The 18,391-nt window shown below is 48.3% G+C and overlaps 1 protein-coding gene across 4 annotated transcripts in view; it reads right to left on the bottom strand.

Moving 5' to 3' along the window:
• SLC1A1 (solute carrier family 1 member 1) overlaps positions 1 to 18,391 on the bottom strand; it is an 805,722-nt gene that overhangs the window by 503,596 nt on the left and 283,735 nt on the right. For all 4 annotated transcript variants that reach the window (XM_029613486.1, XM_029613471.1, XM_029613480.1 and 1 more), the window contains exon 4: positions 13,044 to 13,158. In XM_029613486.1, coding sequence (XP_029469346.1) covers positions 13,044 to 13,158 — 115 coding nt within the window. The remainder of the gene's footprint in view (positions 1 to 13,043; positions 13,159 to 18,391) is intronic.

Genomic DNA, 18,391 nt, shown 5'->3' with positions numbered 1-18,391 from the left:
CATCAATGCCCGGGTCCATTCCATCGATGGGCCATCGATGCCCGGGTCCATTCCATGGGTGGCATCGATGCCAATGTCGATTCCATCGATGCCAAAGTGGATTCCATCGATGCCAATGTCAATTCCATTGTGGCATCCATGCCAACATCAATTCTATCGGTGCCCATGTCTGTGCCATCGATGCCCATGTCGGTGGCATCGATGCCATTGGTGCCCGAGTCGATCCAATCGATACCGTCGACGCCTGTGGCCATGCCGTTGATGCCCCTGGCCATGCCACCAATGCTGTCAGCGCCCGCCTCCATACATCAATGCCCTTGACGCCCAAGTCATTTCCATCGGTGTCTTCGATATTCCTATCGATGCGGTCATCGACTCCGTCGATGCCGGTATCATTTTTCCGATGCCAAAGATGTTTTTTCGATTATTCGATGCCACATTGTTCCCATAGATACCTACGCCGATGCCGTCAGTGCTTCCATCACTGTCATCATTGCTCTGCCCGAGTCATCGACGTTTCGTCATGTATATATTTTTTACGATATCCTCGAGGCCACTTCGGCCGCCATCAACACTGTCAATACCGACATAGCACCTCCACGTAATGCCCTCGCCTGAACCCAGTGCTCCATGCTTTGGGTTCTTATTAAAGCCCCCGTATTAGCCTATGACAATACATAGTGCCAGGTGCAGTGCAGGCATGCTGACAGTCAGTCATCAGTCGCCATCCAAGACAACGAGGGCATCCAGCTTGGCCCTGGGGAAAGACCAGGCCAAGCACCTTGGCATGCATCGTCACCGACACGGTGACCATCCGCCACTGATGCCACCCACCACATCGGTGCTATCCTTCTCGATGCTGAACAATGCTCGGGCCAAGCAACATCACCACTGCCATCGATACTGTTCCGCACAGTATTGGCAGCAGTCCTTGGTGCTCCAGAAACACCAGAACGAGTTCCGAAGAATTCTGCACTGGCGTCACGAGACATCGAGCCACTGTGACAAGGGCTGGGTCCACAAGCTATTAATTGGCTCCCCTGTTCCCGAGGCATGCCCCACCGACATCGGTGCAGGATTGTGGCCCTCCACTAATTACGGTGGTAGAGCCAGCCACGCTCAGCCTGTCTCCTCTATACCTGCGCCACCATTCCAGGCAGAGTTGAGACGGGCGTCTACTCCCTCGATGACTCCTGAAATCCACGGAGCCAGCAATCTTCATCGGCTCGTCCTTCAGCGATCCACGTCGGATGGTAAGTACCCGCTTCTGTGGCATTCCCATTGAGATGTGTTCTCTAATTAGAGCCACATGGTTCGAAAAGTTCTAGGTCATGTGCCTTCCAAGAACCGTATTAGTGTCACATATCGCTATGCCAGCTATGTCAGTCACAATACCAAGAGAACCTCTCTATCTTTTCTTTGGGATTACATCATGACATCCTCCTGTTTTCAGCAACGAGGCTCTGTACTGATTAATGCTCTGGCTTCTGGTTCCTGATTCAGAACCAAAGTTCCAGGTGCAGTCACTGATCTGCTAAACATGAGATCCAGCAAATACTGCGTCAAATGCAAGTCCACCTCGAAGCCTGATGACAGGTCTCAGTGTCTCCTTGTACAGCACACAGAAATGTGGGTAAGACTTTACTGCTCACACTCCCGTGGGAGGTTACATGATATCCAGAGTACATCAGCCCCTCCAGTTGGACATCTCCTGGTCTCCCAACTGGCCGGATATCAGAGCGGCCACCCCACTTTGTACCAAGGTTTCCGGTACACTCCCCCAGACGCTACAGAGCGCAGGAGGGAGGGGGGGTTGGGGAGTTTTAATTTCACTATTCTTTCTTTCAACAGAAAGTAGTTACTCTCCGCCCATCCTGGACCTCAGAAATACCAACTCTATTCAGCAGGCACAGGTAAAATGGTATCTCTCGTCACCATGCTTCCATATCGCAGAAAGTACATTACCTCTAATCTTTCTATGTGCTTCATGGTGAATCAACAATATTACAATACCAAGCTCTGCCGGTTGCACCAGCTTTGGCAACTGGGGTATTTCATTGAATCACTATCGGTGACTGCTGTTTCTCTACGGAGTGCAACATCATTCACACTTTCCTTGCATGGACAGCTGCATAACCACAGTCAGTCCACGCAAGGAGCTCTAACTTCTACATGACTCACTATAAATTACTACCTGGGATTACTGTCACTGCCATAAATCCCTTATACAACACTTCTGGACACCACAGTCACAATGACCTTCCTGTCCAGCAACCGCGCAGACATTCTAATAAGTTCTTACATGTCCCTACGCGCATATTCCATAACCTCAGCCCCTCAATTCTTCATTGTCGGAGCATAGGGTTTTTTACTATGCACTGTCCTCATAGATCCAAAATTGCTAAGGGTTAGATTCAGTGAAATCCTATTATCAGTGGGTCTAAGCTGTTCAACCACTTTCGTCCCTCATCCATATTGCAGATCTAGAACCAAAACCTAGTCTGCTTCTCCTCATGCTCACATTTTCTCAGGGTTGTAGAATTTGACCAAAAATCTTCTCAACCCAATATGCGTCTAGTCTGCTCAAGGCACAGTTTCGCATGAACTTCCTGGAGCTTGTAGCCATGAGTTATACCCTTATGCCTTCCAATACTACCTCTGCAACAAATCTTTGTGCATACAGACAGACAGCATAGGGACAATGTGCTTTCCAACACACAAGGACACACAACCTCTTAGCTGATCTGCAAGGAAGCTGCGCAGCTCTACCCTTGCCCTTGCTCACTCCATGCATCCTCGGGTCACTTATCTAAGAGATTTACTAAATGCACTAGCAGACCTTCTCCATGTAGGTTTTCATCCTCTCGAATGGTCTCGGACTACATGTGTAGCGGTAACATCTTCTAACGCTGAGGTTCACTGAACTTGCCCTCTGCATCTGAATAGAACTATATAGTGCACAGATTCTACTCCCTACACATGTATTACCCTTTTTCTTCTTTCTACACCACACTTTTCTCTTCCTTCCTCGGATTTTGCTCCCCAGATATCCTCCACATAGGTACACCTCTGTTCTAATTGGTGTATCATTTGGGAGTGGGGATACCCGATTAACGGTAAACCCCTTCTAAGTCAGCTTACCATGGATTATCCATTGATCAAGCCACCTCTATTTTCACTAGTCACGGAATGGAACCTAAATCTTTTCCTTATAAGTCTCATACATTCTCCGAGCCTTTCCATTCCTCTCATTTCTTTCCTTCATAAATATCATTTCTGCCAACAGGGTCAGTGAGTTACACACCTTGTTACATACTCATCCGACCCTGTGTTCCTCTGTGACCGAGTGTTTTTACGTATTCAACTTCATATCCTTCTTAAGGTAGACGTTGCATCTCACCTTACTCAGAACATACTCTGCCCATTTTTCCCCAAAACCTCTCTCTCACCAAAGCGAGAGGGTTTTTCCATTTCTTGGACAGTAATAGTGCACTTGCATTCTATCTAGATCGCACTGCATTCCATAGGAATTCCACCTAACTCTTTCCTTCTGTGGCGAGAGTCAAGCTGCGAGTTCCAGTGGGCAAACAGACCTATTCCTCCTAATTGACAGTCTATATCTCTTTCCTACCAACAAGCAGCCATTTCACTACAACACTGTGTGCAACCACACTCTGTTGCATCCGTCCCAGCCTCAATAGCTTCCCCTCGGCCGCTGCTGCTTGTACATATTTATCAGGCTGCAACCTGGAGCTCTCTCCATACCTTCGCAGCCCATTATTGCTTAGATACGACTAGCCGGCATGCTCCATGTTTGGCCAGTCCGTCTACTCCTATTCTTTTTGGATTACCTACCCAACATCCTTCCACCAACCCGTTACGGGTTTAAGGATGCCCTCCGTTCCAAATTCCACCCCCGTCAATGCACCTTTTGCGCGTCTTGGGTGCATTTGGTGCACTCTCGGGCATCCTCAGCTCGGTACTCACCCATATGTGAGGACTACCATCCTGCTTGTCCTGTGAGAAAGCAAGTGTTGCTTACCTGTAACAGGTGTTCTCACAGGACAGCAGGATATTAGTCCTCACAAAACCCACCCGCCACCCCACGGAGTTGAGTCTGTATACATTTTTACTTTTATTTTACTTTTGCTTGCGCTTTTAGCTATAAGATGAGACTGAGGGAGATACCTGTGGCTCACAGGGATAAGAGTAGGCTGAGCATGCTCAATGCACTCAGTGTGCCAGTGTCAGTCAAAGCTTTGAGGAAACTTTGACAGAAAAGTTTTCCATACAGGGCTCCATCCGGTGATGTCACCCATATGTGAGGACTAACATCCTGCTGTCCTGTGAGAACACCTGTTACAGGTAAGCAACACTTGCTATGTAACCAGCGCCTGTAGCTCACTGATCCTGCATGCAGACGTTAAAGCCAGAAGGAAAAGGACCTTCCAGGTGATATGCTGCAACTCGCAGGAATGCAGAGGCTCAAACAGAGGTTTCATGAGCTGCGCTAAAACCACATTAAGGTCCCAAGACGGGGCCGGTGGACAGAGAGGAGGCTTCAGGTGAAACAAGCCCTTCATAAAGCGCACCACCAGGGGCTGTGTCGAGATAGAGACATCCCCTGTACCCCTATGGAAGCTGGCCACCGCACTGACATGCACTCTGATGGAGGAGGTTTGTAAACCCAACTACGAGAGATGCCAGAGTTAGTCTAAAAATTGATTTGTGGGGCAGGTAAAAGGATCTATCTCCTTTGAAGTTCACCACAACGAAAATTGATTCCATTTAGAATGATAAGATCTTCTAGTAGAAGGCTTTTGTGAACTTGGGATACAGAGTCCGACAGATTGAGCAGTTGCAAAATCAACCTTTCAACATCCAAGCTGTCAGTGATAAGGCCTGAAGGTTGGGGTGGCGCAACTGACCATTCCTCTGATATATCAGGGATGGATCCATGCCCAGAGGAATCTGCGGAAACACAGAGATCCCAAAGGATGGGAAACCATGCCTGTTGTGGCCAGTAGGGGGCAATAAGAATCATCAAACCCTTGTCTGTGTGTAACTTCATGAGAGTCTTGCTAATGAGAGGAAGTAGTGAGTAGGCATAGAGGAGGCCCTCCTTCCAGGATAGGGTGAACGCATCCCGAGGCAGAACTTGGCGACTGCAATGTAGGGAGCAGATGTTGTCCACCTTGTGATTGTGAGATGACAAAGAGGTTGATGCTCAGATATCCCCTCTTCCGAAATATCCAGTCTGCCACTACAGGGTTGAAACTCGTGGGGCTGAAACTCTCTACTGACTTTGTCCGCCAGAACATTGTCCACACCCACCAGATAGGTCGCTCTCAGATGCATGGCCTGAGATAGAGCAAAAGCCCAGATTTGTGCCACCTCTTGACAGAGAAGGTAGGACCCGGTGCCTCCCTGCTTGTTGATGTACCACATCGCTACCTGGGTGTCAGTTTGGATCAGGACTGTTTTGTTGGACAAACAATTCTGAAACGCAGAGAGAGCATATCTGACCACTCGGAGTTCCAGAAAATTTATTTGATGTTGCGACTCCTCTGCCAACCAGGTTCCCTGAGTCTGCAGGTGGTTGACATGCTTTCCCCAACCTAGAGTGGAAGCGTCGGTCGTTAAGATTATGTGAGGTTCTGGAGCTTGAAATGGTAGACCTTGAAGCAGGTGGGACTCCTGGATCCACCATACCAGTGAGAGGCGAAGCTGCCTGGTGATGTTGACAATGTCAGATATTGGATGATGTGCCTGTGACCACTGGGACTTTAATGTCCACTGCGTTACTCGCATGGCCAGACGAGCCATTGGGGTATCATGGACCGAGAATGCCATATATCTCAGTAAGACTAGTAGATGACGAGCAGTCGTGGTTCGGCGAGACTGTATAGCAAGTGCCAGTGACGCCAGCGTGTGAGCTCGGTCCCTGGGAAAAAAAAGCCCTTCCTTGGATCATGTCGAGATCCGCTCCAATAAAGAGAGAGAACTGAGACAGAATCAGGTGAGATTTCTGATAATTGATTAGCAATCCCAATGATAGTAGTAGCTGCACTGTAAGATGAAGGGAGTGAGGAACTACTTTCGATGATTGAGCTCTCAGTAACCAGTCGTCAGGTAAGGATAGACGCGAGTGCCTAGTCTTCTTAAGTATGCGGCTATGACTGCCAGGCATTTCGTGAAGACACGAGGGGCCGATGCAAGGCCGAAGGGAAGTACTCTGTACTGGAAATGTTGGTCTCCGACAATGAAGCGTAGATACTTTCTGTGAGACAGGGTAATCACGTTGTGCATGTTCGCTTCTTTCAGGTCTAGAGAGCAAAGCCAATCCCCCTGTTGGAGAAGTGGAAGTAAGGAGCCCAAGGTTACCATCCGAAACTTCTCTCTCCGAAGATGTTTGTTTAGAGCCCGAAGGTCTAATATCGGGCGAATACCTCCTGTCTTTTTTTGGATTAAAAACTATCGGGTGTAGAATCTGAGCTCCCTCTGGGAAAGAGGAACCGGTTCTATGGCATTTTCTTGAAGAAAAGAAGTTACTTACTTCACAGATGAAGATAGTGGTTGGAGGAGGTCCACCCCGGCCAAGGTGGATTGTCCGACGGGACGGAGATGAAGTTTAGATGGTAGCCTTGAGCTACAACCAACTGTACCCACCGGTCTATGGTGATGTTTAGCCACATGGTGGTGAAGTGGCATAGTCGGCCGCCGACAGGCAGAAGTGGCAGAGGGGGATGATCTTCGCTCCCAGGTTGGAAGTCAAAATCCCACAGCAGGACTAGGCTGGGTGGGAGGTTGTGTTTTCTGAGGCCGTGGCTGGCGTAGTGCAGACTTTGGAATGGGCGGGATGGACGAGCCCATGCTGATGGGGGATATCATCTCCGGGCTTTGTATGCTGTTTAACTTCTCATCTAAACGGGCATTTGGAGGGAGCTGAGAATTCCGCATGAGCGGCTGAGAGCTGACGGAGTGTTTTGTTGTGGTCCTTCAGCTGGGCTACCATCTCCTGGATTTTTTCACCAAAGAGATTATCCCCTGTGCAGGGGAGCTCAGGCAGACTATCTTGCACCTCCGATCGGAGATCCGAGGACTTCAGCCATGCCCAACGACGAGTGCTGATGCCTGCCGCTGACAACCGGGAGGCTGTATCGAAGATATCAAACGCCAATCTGACCTCATGTTTACCAGCATTGAAGCCTTTTTTAATGAGAGTTCAGCTGTTCTTGAAACTGCTCTGGGAGAGACTCACCAAAGTCCTGCAGTTGTTTAAACACGTTCCGATTGTACTGCGTCATATATAATTGATACGACGCAATATGTGAAATGAGCATTGCTCCGTGAAACACTCTGTGGCCGAAAGTGTCAAGCAATTTCTGCTCCTTCCCAGATGGTGCTGAGGAATGAGGCTTTTGACGCTTGGCCCTCTTCTGGGTGGACTCCACCGCAACCGACTTATGCGCCAATTGTGTCTTCTGGAAGCCTGGAAATGGCTGCACAAGATAGATTGCATACGTCTTGCGGTTCAGGGGAGGAACCGACCCAGGATGCTCCCAGTTCCACTGCATTAAATCCTGTAGAATTTCATGGACGGGGACGGACATGATTTCCTTTGGAGGATCCAGGAAATGAAGTACCTCCAGCATTTTATGTCTGGAGTCCTCCTCTGTCTGCAGCATGAAGGGAATAGACTCCGCCATCTCCTTGATGAAGCTTATAAAGGAGAGGTCTTAAGGCGGAGATTTGCGCCTTTCCTCCGGAGGTGACGGCTCCGACGGAATTTAGGCTGAGTCCTGGGAATCAGATGTATTGTCTGTCCACGGATCATATGATTGATAGCAAGTGTTGCTTACCTGTAACAGGTGTTCTCACAGGACAGCAGGATGTTAGTCCTCACATATGGGTGACATCATCAGGATGGAGCCCAATCACGGAAAACGTCTGTCAAAGTTTCCAGAACTTTGACTGGCCCCTACTGGGCATGCCCAGCATGGCACTAACTCTGCAGCCAGCAGGGGTCCCCCTTCAGTCTTATTTTATAACTACCGGCAGTGCCGAAAAAATAAAACAACAAACGTTACGAACCCAACACCACGGGGCGGCGGGCGGGTTTCGTGAGGACTAACATCCTGCTGTCCTGTGAGAACACTTGTTACAGGTAAGCAACACTTGCTTTCGCACAGGACAAGCAGGATGGTAGTCCTCACATATGGATGAGTACCGAGCTGAGGATGTCTGAACATGCACCAAATGTACCCAACGGCGTGCAACAGGCACAATAAATGGGGTGGAATTTGGTAGAGGGCATCCTGAACCCCACCGGGCAGGCGGAAGGGTGTAGGTACATCACGTTGGAAATAGGTAACGCAGGAAGGATTGGCCGAAGATGGAATCCTGTCTTCTGGCTTTGTCCAAGCAATAATGGGCTGCAAAAGTGTGGAGTGAGCTCCAGGTGGCAGCCCTGCAAATGTCAGGAAGCGGAACCGATTGTAGGTGTGCTACTGAAGTCGCCATGGCCCTCACCGAGTGTGCTTTAACACGGTCGTGAAAAGGAATGCCTGCTTGCTGATAGCAAAAAGATATGCAGTCCCCCAACCAGGAGGAAAGAGTCTCCTTACCCACAGGTTGCCCTAATTTGTTGGGATGGAAGGAGATGAATAGCTGAGTGCTCTTCCTGTGGGCAACTGTACGGTCTAGATAAAAAGCTAGAGCCTGTTTACAGTCAAGGGTATGCAGAGCCTGTTCCCCTGGATTGGAATGGGGCCTGGGAAAAAAGGTAGGTAGTATGATGGATTGATTAATGTTAAACTCCAAAACTACCTTAGGCAAAACCTTAGGGTGAGTGCGGAGTACCGCCCGGTCCTGCAGGAGTTTAGTGTAAGGCGGATAGGTAACTAGGGCCTGTAACTCACTAACTCTGCGAGCTGAAGTGATAGCTAAAAGGAAAATCACTTTCCATGTGAGATATTTTAGCTCACAGGAGTGAAGAGGCTCGAATGGAGGTTTCATGAGCCAACCGAGAACCAGATTAATGTCCCAAGAAGGGGCTGGAGGACTTAAGGTGGCTTGATACGGAGCAAGCCCTTTAAAAATCGTGTTACGAGGGGTTGTACTGATATAGGGACATCCCTTACACCTTTATGGAAGGCAGCTACCGCACTGACATGCATTCTGATTGAAGAGGTCTTTAGACCTGATTCCGATAAATGCCAGAGATAGTCCAAAAATCTTGGGATTGGACAGGAAAAGGGATCAAGGGACTGTGAAGAACACCATGATGTATACCTTTTCCATTTATAGGAATAAGACTTTCTTGTGGAAGGCTTCCGTGAAGCAATGAGGACACGAGAAACCGAACCTGAAAGGTTAAGTGGCTGAAGGATTGCGTCTGTAGATCATTCACATGAGCTCCCCAGCCGAGGTTGGAAGCATCGGTGGTGAGAATGAGTTGAGGATCTGGTAGATGAAAAGGCAGTCCCTGGAGGAGATTGTTCTGATCTTTCCACCAGGCGAGAGACAGACGGAGTGCGTCGGTGATGTGGACAATGGTTGATAGAGGCTGAGTCGCTTGAATCCATTTTGACCGTAGAGTCCAATGCATGACTCTCATGGCCAGGCGGGCCATTGGAGTGAGATGGACTGAGGACGCCATGTATCTGAGAAGGACAAGGAATTGCCGAGCAGTTGCTGTATACTGAGACTGCAACTGGCGAGCAAGAGATACGACGGTTTGCACTCGTTGTTGAGGTAGGAAGGCTTTTGCCTGTAAGGTGTCCAAGTCTGCCCCAATGAAAGACAAGTTTTGAGATGGGACTAAATAGGATTTCTGGTAATTGACGAGAAATCCTAGAGAGATCAGAGTGTGTAGGGTCAAATCCAGAGACGATCGAGCGGCTTGCTGGGTTGGGGCCCTGATTAACCAGTCGTCTAGATAGGGGTAGACATGAACACCTTTCCTGAGAAAGGCTGCGACAACTACGAGACATTTGGTAAAGACTCGTGGTGCCGATGCTAGGCCAAATGGAAGCACCCGGTATTGATAGTGCTTTGGGCCTACTAAAAACCGGAGGTACTTGCGATGAGCTGGAGCTATCGCAATGTGGGTGTATGCGTCCTGGAGGTCCAAAGAGCAGAGCCAGTCTCCTCTTTGTAGAAGAGGTAGAAGCGAGCTCAAGGTTACCATTTTGAACTTTTCCCGCTAGAGGTACTTGTTGAGGGCTCGTAGGTCCAGAATTGGACGAAGGCCCCCGGATTTTTTGGGGATCAAAAAGTATCGGGAATAGAACCCTAGGCCTTATTGCAAAAGAGGAACGGGTTCTATTGCTCTTAACTGGAGAAGAAGGGAAACCTCCTGCTCCAGAAGGACAGAGTGGTCGGTTAGTCTCCACGCTTGTAGAGGTGGGGAGTCTGGTGGGACAGCAAGAAAATTCAGATGGTAACCCTGAGCAATGATTGCCAGCAACCATTGGTCGGTTGTGATTGTTTGCCACATTCCATGAAAGTGGCATAATCGACCTCCCACTGGTATGCTTGGCAAAGGAATTAGGCTGCTGCTCTCCAAGTGAAAGTCAAAAGCCTGAAGCAGGCTGGCGAGGCTGAGATTTATGATAAGGCCTCATCACTCGGGTTCTTGTTGGTGGGGGATCGTACTTCCTTGGCCGGTTCCGGCACGGGCACCGGCGCTGGTGTCTGTGATCTTGAGAGGCTTTGGACAGCCTGGACCACTGCCTCTTGTACCATCCTGTGCAATTCCTCTCGGAGCGCTGGGGTGGTGAGCCCCAGGTCTGGAGTGGGAGGCATGGCGGGCAACGCCGGAGGGTCCACCGATCCCGGTGGAGTCTCGGTGGCCGCACCCACCGAAGGCAAGGGATGCCTCGGTGCATCCAGCTTCGAGAGCAATTCATGCTCCTCAGCTCGGGTCTTCTTCTTCGGTGGCTCGAGACTCGATGAGGGTGCCATCGGTGCTCTGGAAGTCAAAGGCACCAGTCTCCTATGTTTGTGCTGGTGCTTCTGGTGGTCCAGAAGCACCAGCTTTCCCCGACTCCAGCATCAATGACAGGGATGCCGAAGATCGTGACACCGATCAGGTTTCTCCAGCATTGGAAAGAGGACGATGCTTCGCCGGAGACGGTGTCGATGGCATTTGTGGAGACGGACGCTGAAGTAAAAGCGCCATCTTCTCCAAACATGCCCAACGTCCTTTTGGAGTCATTTGGGCATATTTGGTATGTCTCCACGTCATGCAACTGTCCGAGACATAATACACAGACCAAATGGGGGTCCATGATTGACATAGTCCTTGGACAGTCAGGGCACTGACAAAAACCCATCACCATCATGGCCATCGAAAAATTTAGGCCGGTCGCGGACGGTGCCAACAAGGCCCCGAGCGGTCCCCACCTGGAACCGACAGAAAAACGGGGCTACGTACCATACGGATGCGGGAATTGATGGCGGAGAAGAGAGACCCCTAGGAGGTATAAACTTTTGCAAGTTTTGAAAAGAAATTTCCTGAGGAAAAATTCCTGTCAGGAACTGTGAAGAGCTCCAAAAATCCGCATGGCTATAGCTGCGCGGAAAAAAGGAGACTGAAGGGAGACCCCTGCTGGATGCATGGTTAGTGCAATGCTGGGCATGCCCAGTAGGTGCCAGTCAAAGTTCTAGAAACTTTGACAAACGTATTCCGTGATTGGCTCCATCCTGATGATGTCACACATATGTGAGGACAACCATCCTGCTTGTCCCGTGAGAAAAGCACTTACAAAAACTGTGAGGAGAAAGCAAACCCGAATACCGTGAGACACGGCTCCCGCAACATGGCTCCATGGAAAAAAGACTGAGGGACTATGCCTGGGGGCAGGGTGACAACTATAGCTGCACATGCTCAGTAGTGCATGTTTGAAGGTTCTAGAATCTTTGAGATCAAAGTTGTAGACGGGGGATCCATCTAATGATGTCACCCATGTGTGAGAACTACCATCCTGCCTGTCCTCAGAGAAAGTGCCTGTGTATCTTCCAAAAGCATGGGTTATTCAAAATTGTTTCCAAAATCTGAAGTAATCACAAAAACACATAGGGAAAAGGTAGCTAATGAATGTTTAGGGTGCAAGCTTTCTAGACTACTAAGGTACCCAAACCAGTATCTGATGAATAGACTTGAGTAGTTCTGGAGTGTCAGTTCAGGCTATGTTTCCCCTGCTCATCATTGTGTTACTGTCTAGGGATGTGAATCGTTTATCTGACGATTGACAGGGGCTATCTGTGCCATTGATCGGCCCCTGACACATGGTAGGTGCACTGGATGGCCCGCGCTATTTTTAAAGATGGCGCCGGCTGTCCATTGCTCCTATCATGTGACAGGGACCGGCCAATGGCACGGATACCCTGTCACAAGCTAAGAGCAAAGGGCCATCGGCGCCATTTTGTTTACTGGCAGCCGACGGCCCGAGTGCGGGAGAATGCTCCTGGGACCCCCGCTGGACCACCAGGTATTTAAAAAAACATTTGGGGGGGGGGGGGAATACTAACAAACTCATTTTAAAGAGTCGGTTGTATTTTTTTGGTTATCGGCTCGGGCTCAGCCGATAAAAAAAAACCCGATCGGACTGCAAGATAAAAATTTCACGATGTGAATCGGAACCGGAATCAGAACAGATACCAGTTCGATTCACATCTTTATTACTGTCCCATGATGCCATGAGCAGGAAGGACACAATCTGAACCAGACAATCTGATTTTACTGATCTGTAACTTAGACAGCAGAAAAAAAGTAGAGAGATAACAGAGAAGAGCTGAACTGCAAGCTACTGGGCAAAGACACAACTGGACATCAAATCTTCTATTTACACCATGTGATTCCAAGAAATGTAGGTTGATAGGGTTCATCTGTGAAGTGTGCATGGACTATTTCTCTTTGATTTAACTGTTTAGTGAAAACAGATGACCTACAAAGCCCCTTTTTCCAAATATTTCTACAGATCAGATCCAAGTCATTTCTGTGTGGCTTTTATGCAACAGAAATATTCAAACCTCACCTGATCAGGTCTAGCATGGCATCCACTGTGGTGACCTCAGGCATGCTGCCTGTCCGGTCAATATCCTCAGCTTTTTGTGACGCTCCAGGCTGGATGGACACTACCAGCACGATCCCTTTAATTAACAGATACTCGCATTATAAATATGAGTAGTGGTTAATTATACATCAAGTTAAACTGAACTCAGACTTGGCAGTGTCAGCTGGAAAGCTGACCGTTCATTGGAACACTTCCCTAATCCTTGTTTAGGGAAGCTTATCTCTAGAGATTCTGGATGGCTACTAAGATTCATCCTTCAATTAAATTACAAAAAAACCCCAAAACCTTCCTGCACAAAAGGCAGGAGAGTTTAATAGCAGCACTGTGTCAGCACTCTAGAAAAAGTGACGACCACTGTGATGGTCCATTTATCAAATGTATAAAAGCATTGGGGCCAGTCTTAAATCACCTACACAGATTATTATACACTACTGACTCATAAAATTCAGAGCTTTGATGCCATAAAATTCAGCACAGACTGACAGTGAAATGAGAAGCATGAATGCATCACATAGATTTATACAATTTTTGTGAAAATAGCATTTGTTTTCATCCTTTCAACTCACTTTTTAAGAAAGAGAAGAATAGCTAAATGTAAACTTGATAATGTACATAACGAGTAAAACTATCACAATAGCAATACTCATCTATGAGTTTACTCTTTGGAGGAAGTACTATATTCTTTTCTGATCGTCCCTAACAGATTCTGTGCTCTGATCCATTCCTTGCCTGTTGATGAAATAATCTATTCAGATCCTGCACTGTCAATGTGTTTTGTCTGAGGTTCACTAACTTCTATGTAAACACAGAGGGGACAGGTTGATAAAATAAAGCATATGCTAGGTGCATGCCTTATAAATATGACTAGCTACGCTTCTGTTTATAATATAAAAAGAACTGGAAGGTCCATCTGCATACCTTCACCCAGCAGCCCCCAGGAGAGGATTCCAGAGGTAACCGCAAGCTATCTAGGCTTCAGTCTCTACAGCCCCAGCTTCCAGAGGCCCTGAACTCCTTGCAGCAGAAGAGGATTGGAGTGCTCCCAATGGCGCACATGCCTCAGAACTCCTTATTATACATTTACTACTGGTTTGATATAGAAGGAATTTAATTCAAAACAAGAGTCAATAAGGTGGGTAAGTATTTATAAATAGATTACTGTATTTTGCAGTCCATAAGACGCCTCTGACCATAGGACGCACCTAGGATTTAGAGGAGGAAAATAAGAAAAACAAATTCTGTCCCCATGACGGGCTCTGTACGGAACTCCCCCTGGAGCAAATGTAATGTCTCTACCTCTCGCGCGCCATCCCCCCCTCCTCCTCCTCCCAACTCAGCCCAATCAGTATGGTGGCGCAGGTCAAATGATTTTCTATTATACCGGTATCTAAACAAATGAGAAGGAAATGGCCTGTACTAACTTTGATGCTATGTATCGTCTTCTGCCGGCAGAGCTTCAGCTCCCTGCTGGTCTGCTGTTTCCGGGGTGCATCTTACTGCGAAGCTCGGCGAGGCGCAAGTTAAACATCAGCTGTTTGAACTGCACGCATTACGGAGGCCCCTCCAGTTCAAACAGCTCCCTGCCAGTCTGCTGTTTGAACTGGAGGGGCCTCCGTAGTGCACGCAGTTCAAACAGCTGATGTTTGACCTGTGCCATACTGATTGGGCTGAGTTGGGAGGAGGAAGAGGAAGAGGAGGAGGGGGACGGCATGCGACAGGGAGAGACGCTACATAAGACGCACAGACATTTTCCCCCCACTTTTGGGGGAAAAAAAAGTGAGTCTTATGGAGCGAAAAATACGGTAATTGTAAAGGTTTGAGGGTCACTGACACAAATGTAAAATAAATCAATAGACTAAAAGTACTTTAGATTAGCTTTACATCCCTACTTCCCTTAAAATGTTAACTCAAAATTAAGATGCAGATAGTAGTCCAGCAGAGAGAGGGAGGGTATCCAGTCTTTTGCACTCAGTGCCACATGTATCATTATCTCTCAGTTGGCATGGGGCTGTATGTGTGCACTAGATGCAAAAAGCTCTAGCTCTCAGAGAACAAGTCTGATCTCTGGAGGCTAGAATGGCAGATCTGAAGAAGCTAAGGGAGACAGAGAGGTATATAGAGGAGACCTTCAGGTACAGAGTAGAGCAATCCCACCTCCAATCTGGTAGCCTCTGTGCTGCCTTAGAGGAGAAAGGTCACCTAGAAAGAGAGCATCACCTTGGTGAGGCAGGAAGCAATCCTGTAGCTAAGACATGCTGTCGAAGTGATGAACTCTCCTCGCACACAGAGGATATGTCTGCAAGGGCACGTGCCCAGGAGGGAAGGGTTAGGATGGTCGTTATAGTTGGTGATTCAATTATTAGGAATATAGATAGCTGAGTGGCTGCTGGATTTGAGGATTGCCTGGTAACTTGCCTACCTGGCGTGAAGGTGGCGGACCTCGCAAATCACGTAGATAGGATTTTAGATACTACTAGGGAGAAGAATGCTATATTGTTACATGCAGGAGGGAGGTTCTGGGAGCCAAATTTAGGATTTTATGTAGAAAATTTAAATCCAGAATCTTCAGGGTAGCACTCTCAGAAATGCTACCCATTCCATTGCAGGACCCTCAATTACTACTTATCTGATAATCTCCTTTTCTTTAATGAAGGCAGATTAATCCACGACCAGTAGGTTATGCACCTCTACCAGAAGATGGAGATGGAGCAAATCTGATGTCATGGTATATATACCCCTGCATTGACATCAATCCACCAGTATTCTCTGCAAAAGCCAACTGTGGACAACTAAACAATACATTAACAGACAACAATTCAAGCACTCAGTTAACAGGAAAATATTGAGCTCAAACAAGAAGTGTAAAATCACTAATCTGGGGAGCGGATCTGACACTTACCAGTAATCCCCGGAAACACAGCCACGCAGGAGGACAATAGCACCACCATCCGGCAACCAAGAGAGGAAGATGGATTAACCTGTCTTCATTAAAGGAAAGGAAATTATCAGATAAGTAGTAATTTCTCCTTTCTTAGAATTCAGACAGGTTAAACCACAACCAGTGGGATGTACCAAAAAGGTACTTCTGAACAGGGTAGGAGGCTGCCCGTGGTCCGATCAACATCACACGCACAAAGGCTGCGTCTTTTCGGGCCTGCACTTCCAGGCAGTAATGCCTGGAAAAGGTGTTTAGGTAAGGACCACGTCGCAGCTTGGCAAATCTCAATGGAAGACAACAATCTAATCTCTGCCCATAACACTGCCTGAGCCCTAGTGGAATGAGTTCTCACCTGACTAGGCAATGGCTGCTCAGCATCCACATAACTGTGATAACCACTTTAATCCAGCAGGCTATTGTAGCCCGAGACACCACCTCGCCCTGTTTACCTCCACCGTGGAGTATAAACAGCTGGTCCATCTTCCTGAGAGGATTAGAAACCTCCAAATCAGGTCACGTGGGGTGATGTGCTGAGGTAGACGCGTCTCGCCTCAGCTCCGAGCTCCCCGCTTGCTAATTACCGGCTTTCACTACCGTTCCGGCTTTTTTGGGACTTTTCTGAGCAGTTCCGGTACTGGCACATGTCTATAGTCCAGTATATGAAAAAATCGCCGCAGTCCATGGCCTCCAAGAGCGTTCGTAAAGAGAAGGAGAAGGAAAAAGGTAAAACGGGGACGAGCAAGATGGCGGCGGAAACGGCTAATGGCGAATCGGAGCAAGCACTACCCGGCGCGCTCACTGTAGACACACTGCGGGATTTAATTGCGGCGGCCCTTGACGAAAAACTTGCCGGGATTCATGAAAAACTAACCGGAATGAATGAGGCTCCTGGGGCCACGACTTGACCACGTGGAATCTAGGGTAAGCGCTGCAGAGGACGATCTCGCCGCGGCAACACAGAAGATTAAAACCCATGATGCTATAATTCAAGAATATAAGGAAAAAATTGACGACCTTGAAAATAGGTCTAGAAGGGCCAACCTCCGATTTCTTGGGTTGCCCGAAGGGGTGGACGATAAAGGCCTCGCGGATTTTTTGGAATCATGGCTGCCGGAGGCGGTAGGGCTCCCGGAGCTCAAAGGTTCCCTGGTAGTGGAAAGAGCCCACAGGGTGGGCCCCAAGCGTGATAATGACCCGCGTCCAAGGAAAGCTATTGCTAAAATTTTAAATTAAGCCCACAAGCAGAAAATATGGATCGCGTCCCGGAAACTTAAGGGCCTGCCCTACAACAATCACTCGATTAGACTCACGCAGGACTATTCCGTTAGAGTCTCACAGCTACGACGGCAGTTCTCGCCAATATGCACGCAACTAGTGGACTCTGACATAAGATTTGCGCTTCAATACCCTGCCATTTTAAAGGTTTGGAAAGAGGGCAAGGTGCACACTTTTCAGACTCCTGATGCGGCTAAAGGCTTTCTCCAGCCCAACTCCTCCTGAGGGCCAGTGTGGGAGACCTAAACGTTTAGCCAGGAGTGGACTTTGAGGATTCCACGCTCGTCCAGCCGGAGTGGACTGAGCCTTCTCAGCCGGTGACGACTAAACTCTTTAACTATACTATACATGGACCATGGTTTCAAATGTTCCCTGATGTTTTGTTTTTTATGGTTTTTGTTTTTTCTTTGCTGATTATTGCAGTATTTTTCTCTGCATCCTCTGCCGAGGATCATCGGAGAACTGATCGCACAGATTTCAGATGGGCAGCAGGAATCCGTGAACTTTTTGGTGAACCAGCAAGTTTGCTTTTACCCAGCAAGGCTGCCGTTTCAATATTTTATGGCGGGGAGCTCGTACATCCGGAATCGGACCCCAGAGCTACCGCTCGTGCAGCGGCAGCAGGACTATGTTCTGTTTAGGTTGAGGGGAGGGAGGGAGGGGGGGCAGGGGATCAAGGGAGGGGGAGGGGGGGACGGCTTGTGGTTTAACGGGATACTGCTTGTGGCGCTAGTAGGGCTGATCAGTATGGGGTATGGGCGAAGGAGGAAACGATTAAGCATGTGGACACCTGGGGGAAGGTGGGGGCTGGGCGCCTTTCCCCTGAGCATCTGTACTTCTAATGTTAGCTGTGGTGCACAAGGCATAGGAGTAACATGAATAAATTGGTATCATGGAACGTTCACGGCCTAGGCTCTCCTATCAAACGAAAAAAAATTCTGAATAATCTTAAAAAACTGGGTACTGAAATAGCCTGTCTACAGGAAACCCATCTAAGCTCAGCGGAAAGTCTCAAGCTGAAAAGGGATTGGGTGGGCGAGTGTATTTTTGCACCAGCGCAAGGGCGCAGAGCGGGTGTTGCGATCCTGTACCATAA

This window comes from Rhinatrema bivittatum, chromosome 1 (genome assembly GCF_901001135.1).
Source record: "Rhinatrema bivittatum chromosome 1, aRhiBiv1.1, whole genome shotgun sequence".
Taxonomy (NCBI): domain Eukaryota; kingdom Metazoa; phylum Chordata; class Amphibia; order Gymnophiona; family Rhinatrematidae; genus Rhinatrema; species Rhinatrema bivittatum.
The sequence above is the reverse complement of the archived record's forward strand: the minus strand, read 5'-3'. Positions and strand labels throughout refer to the sequence as shown.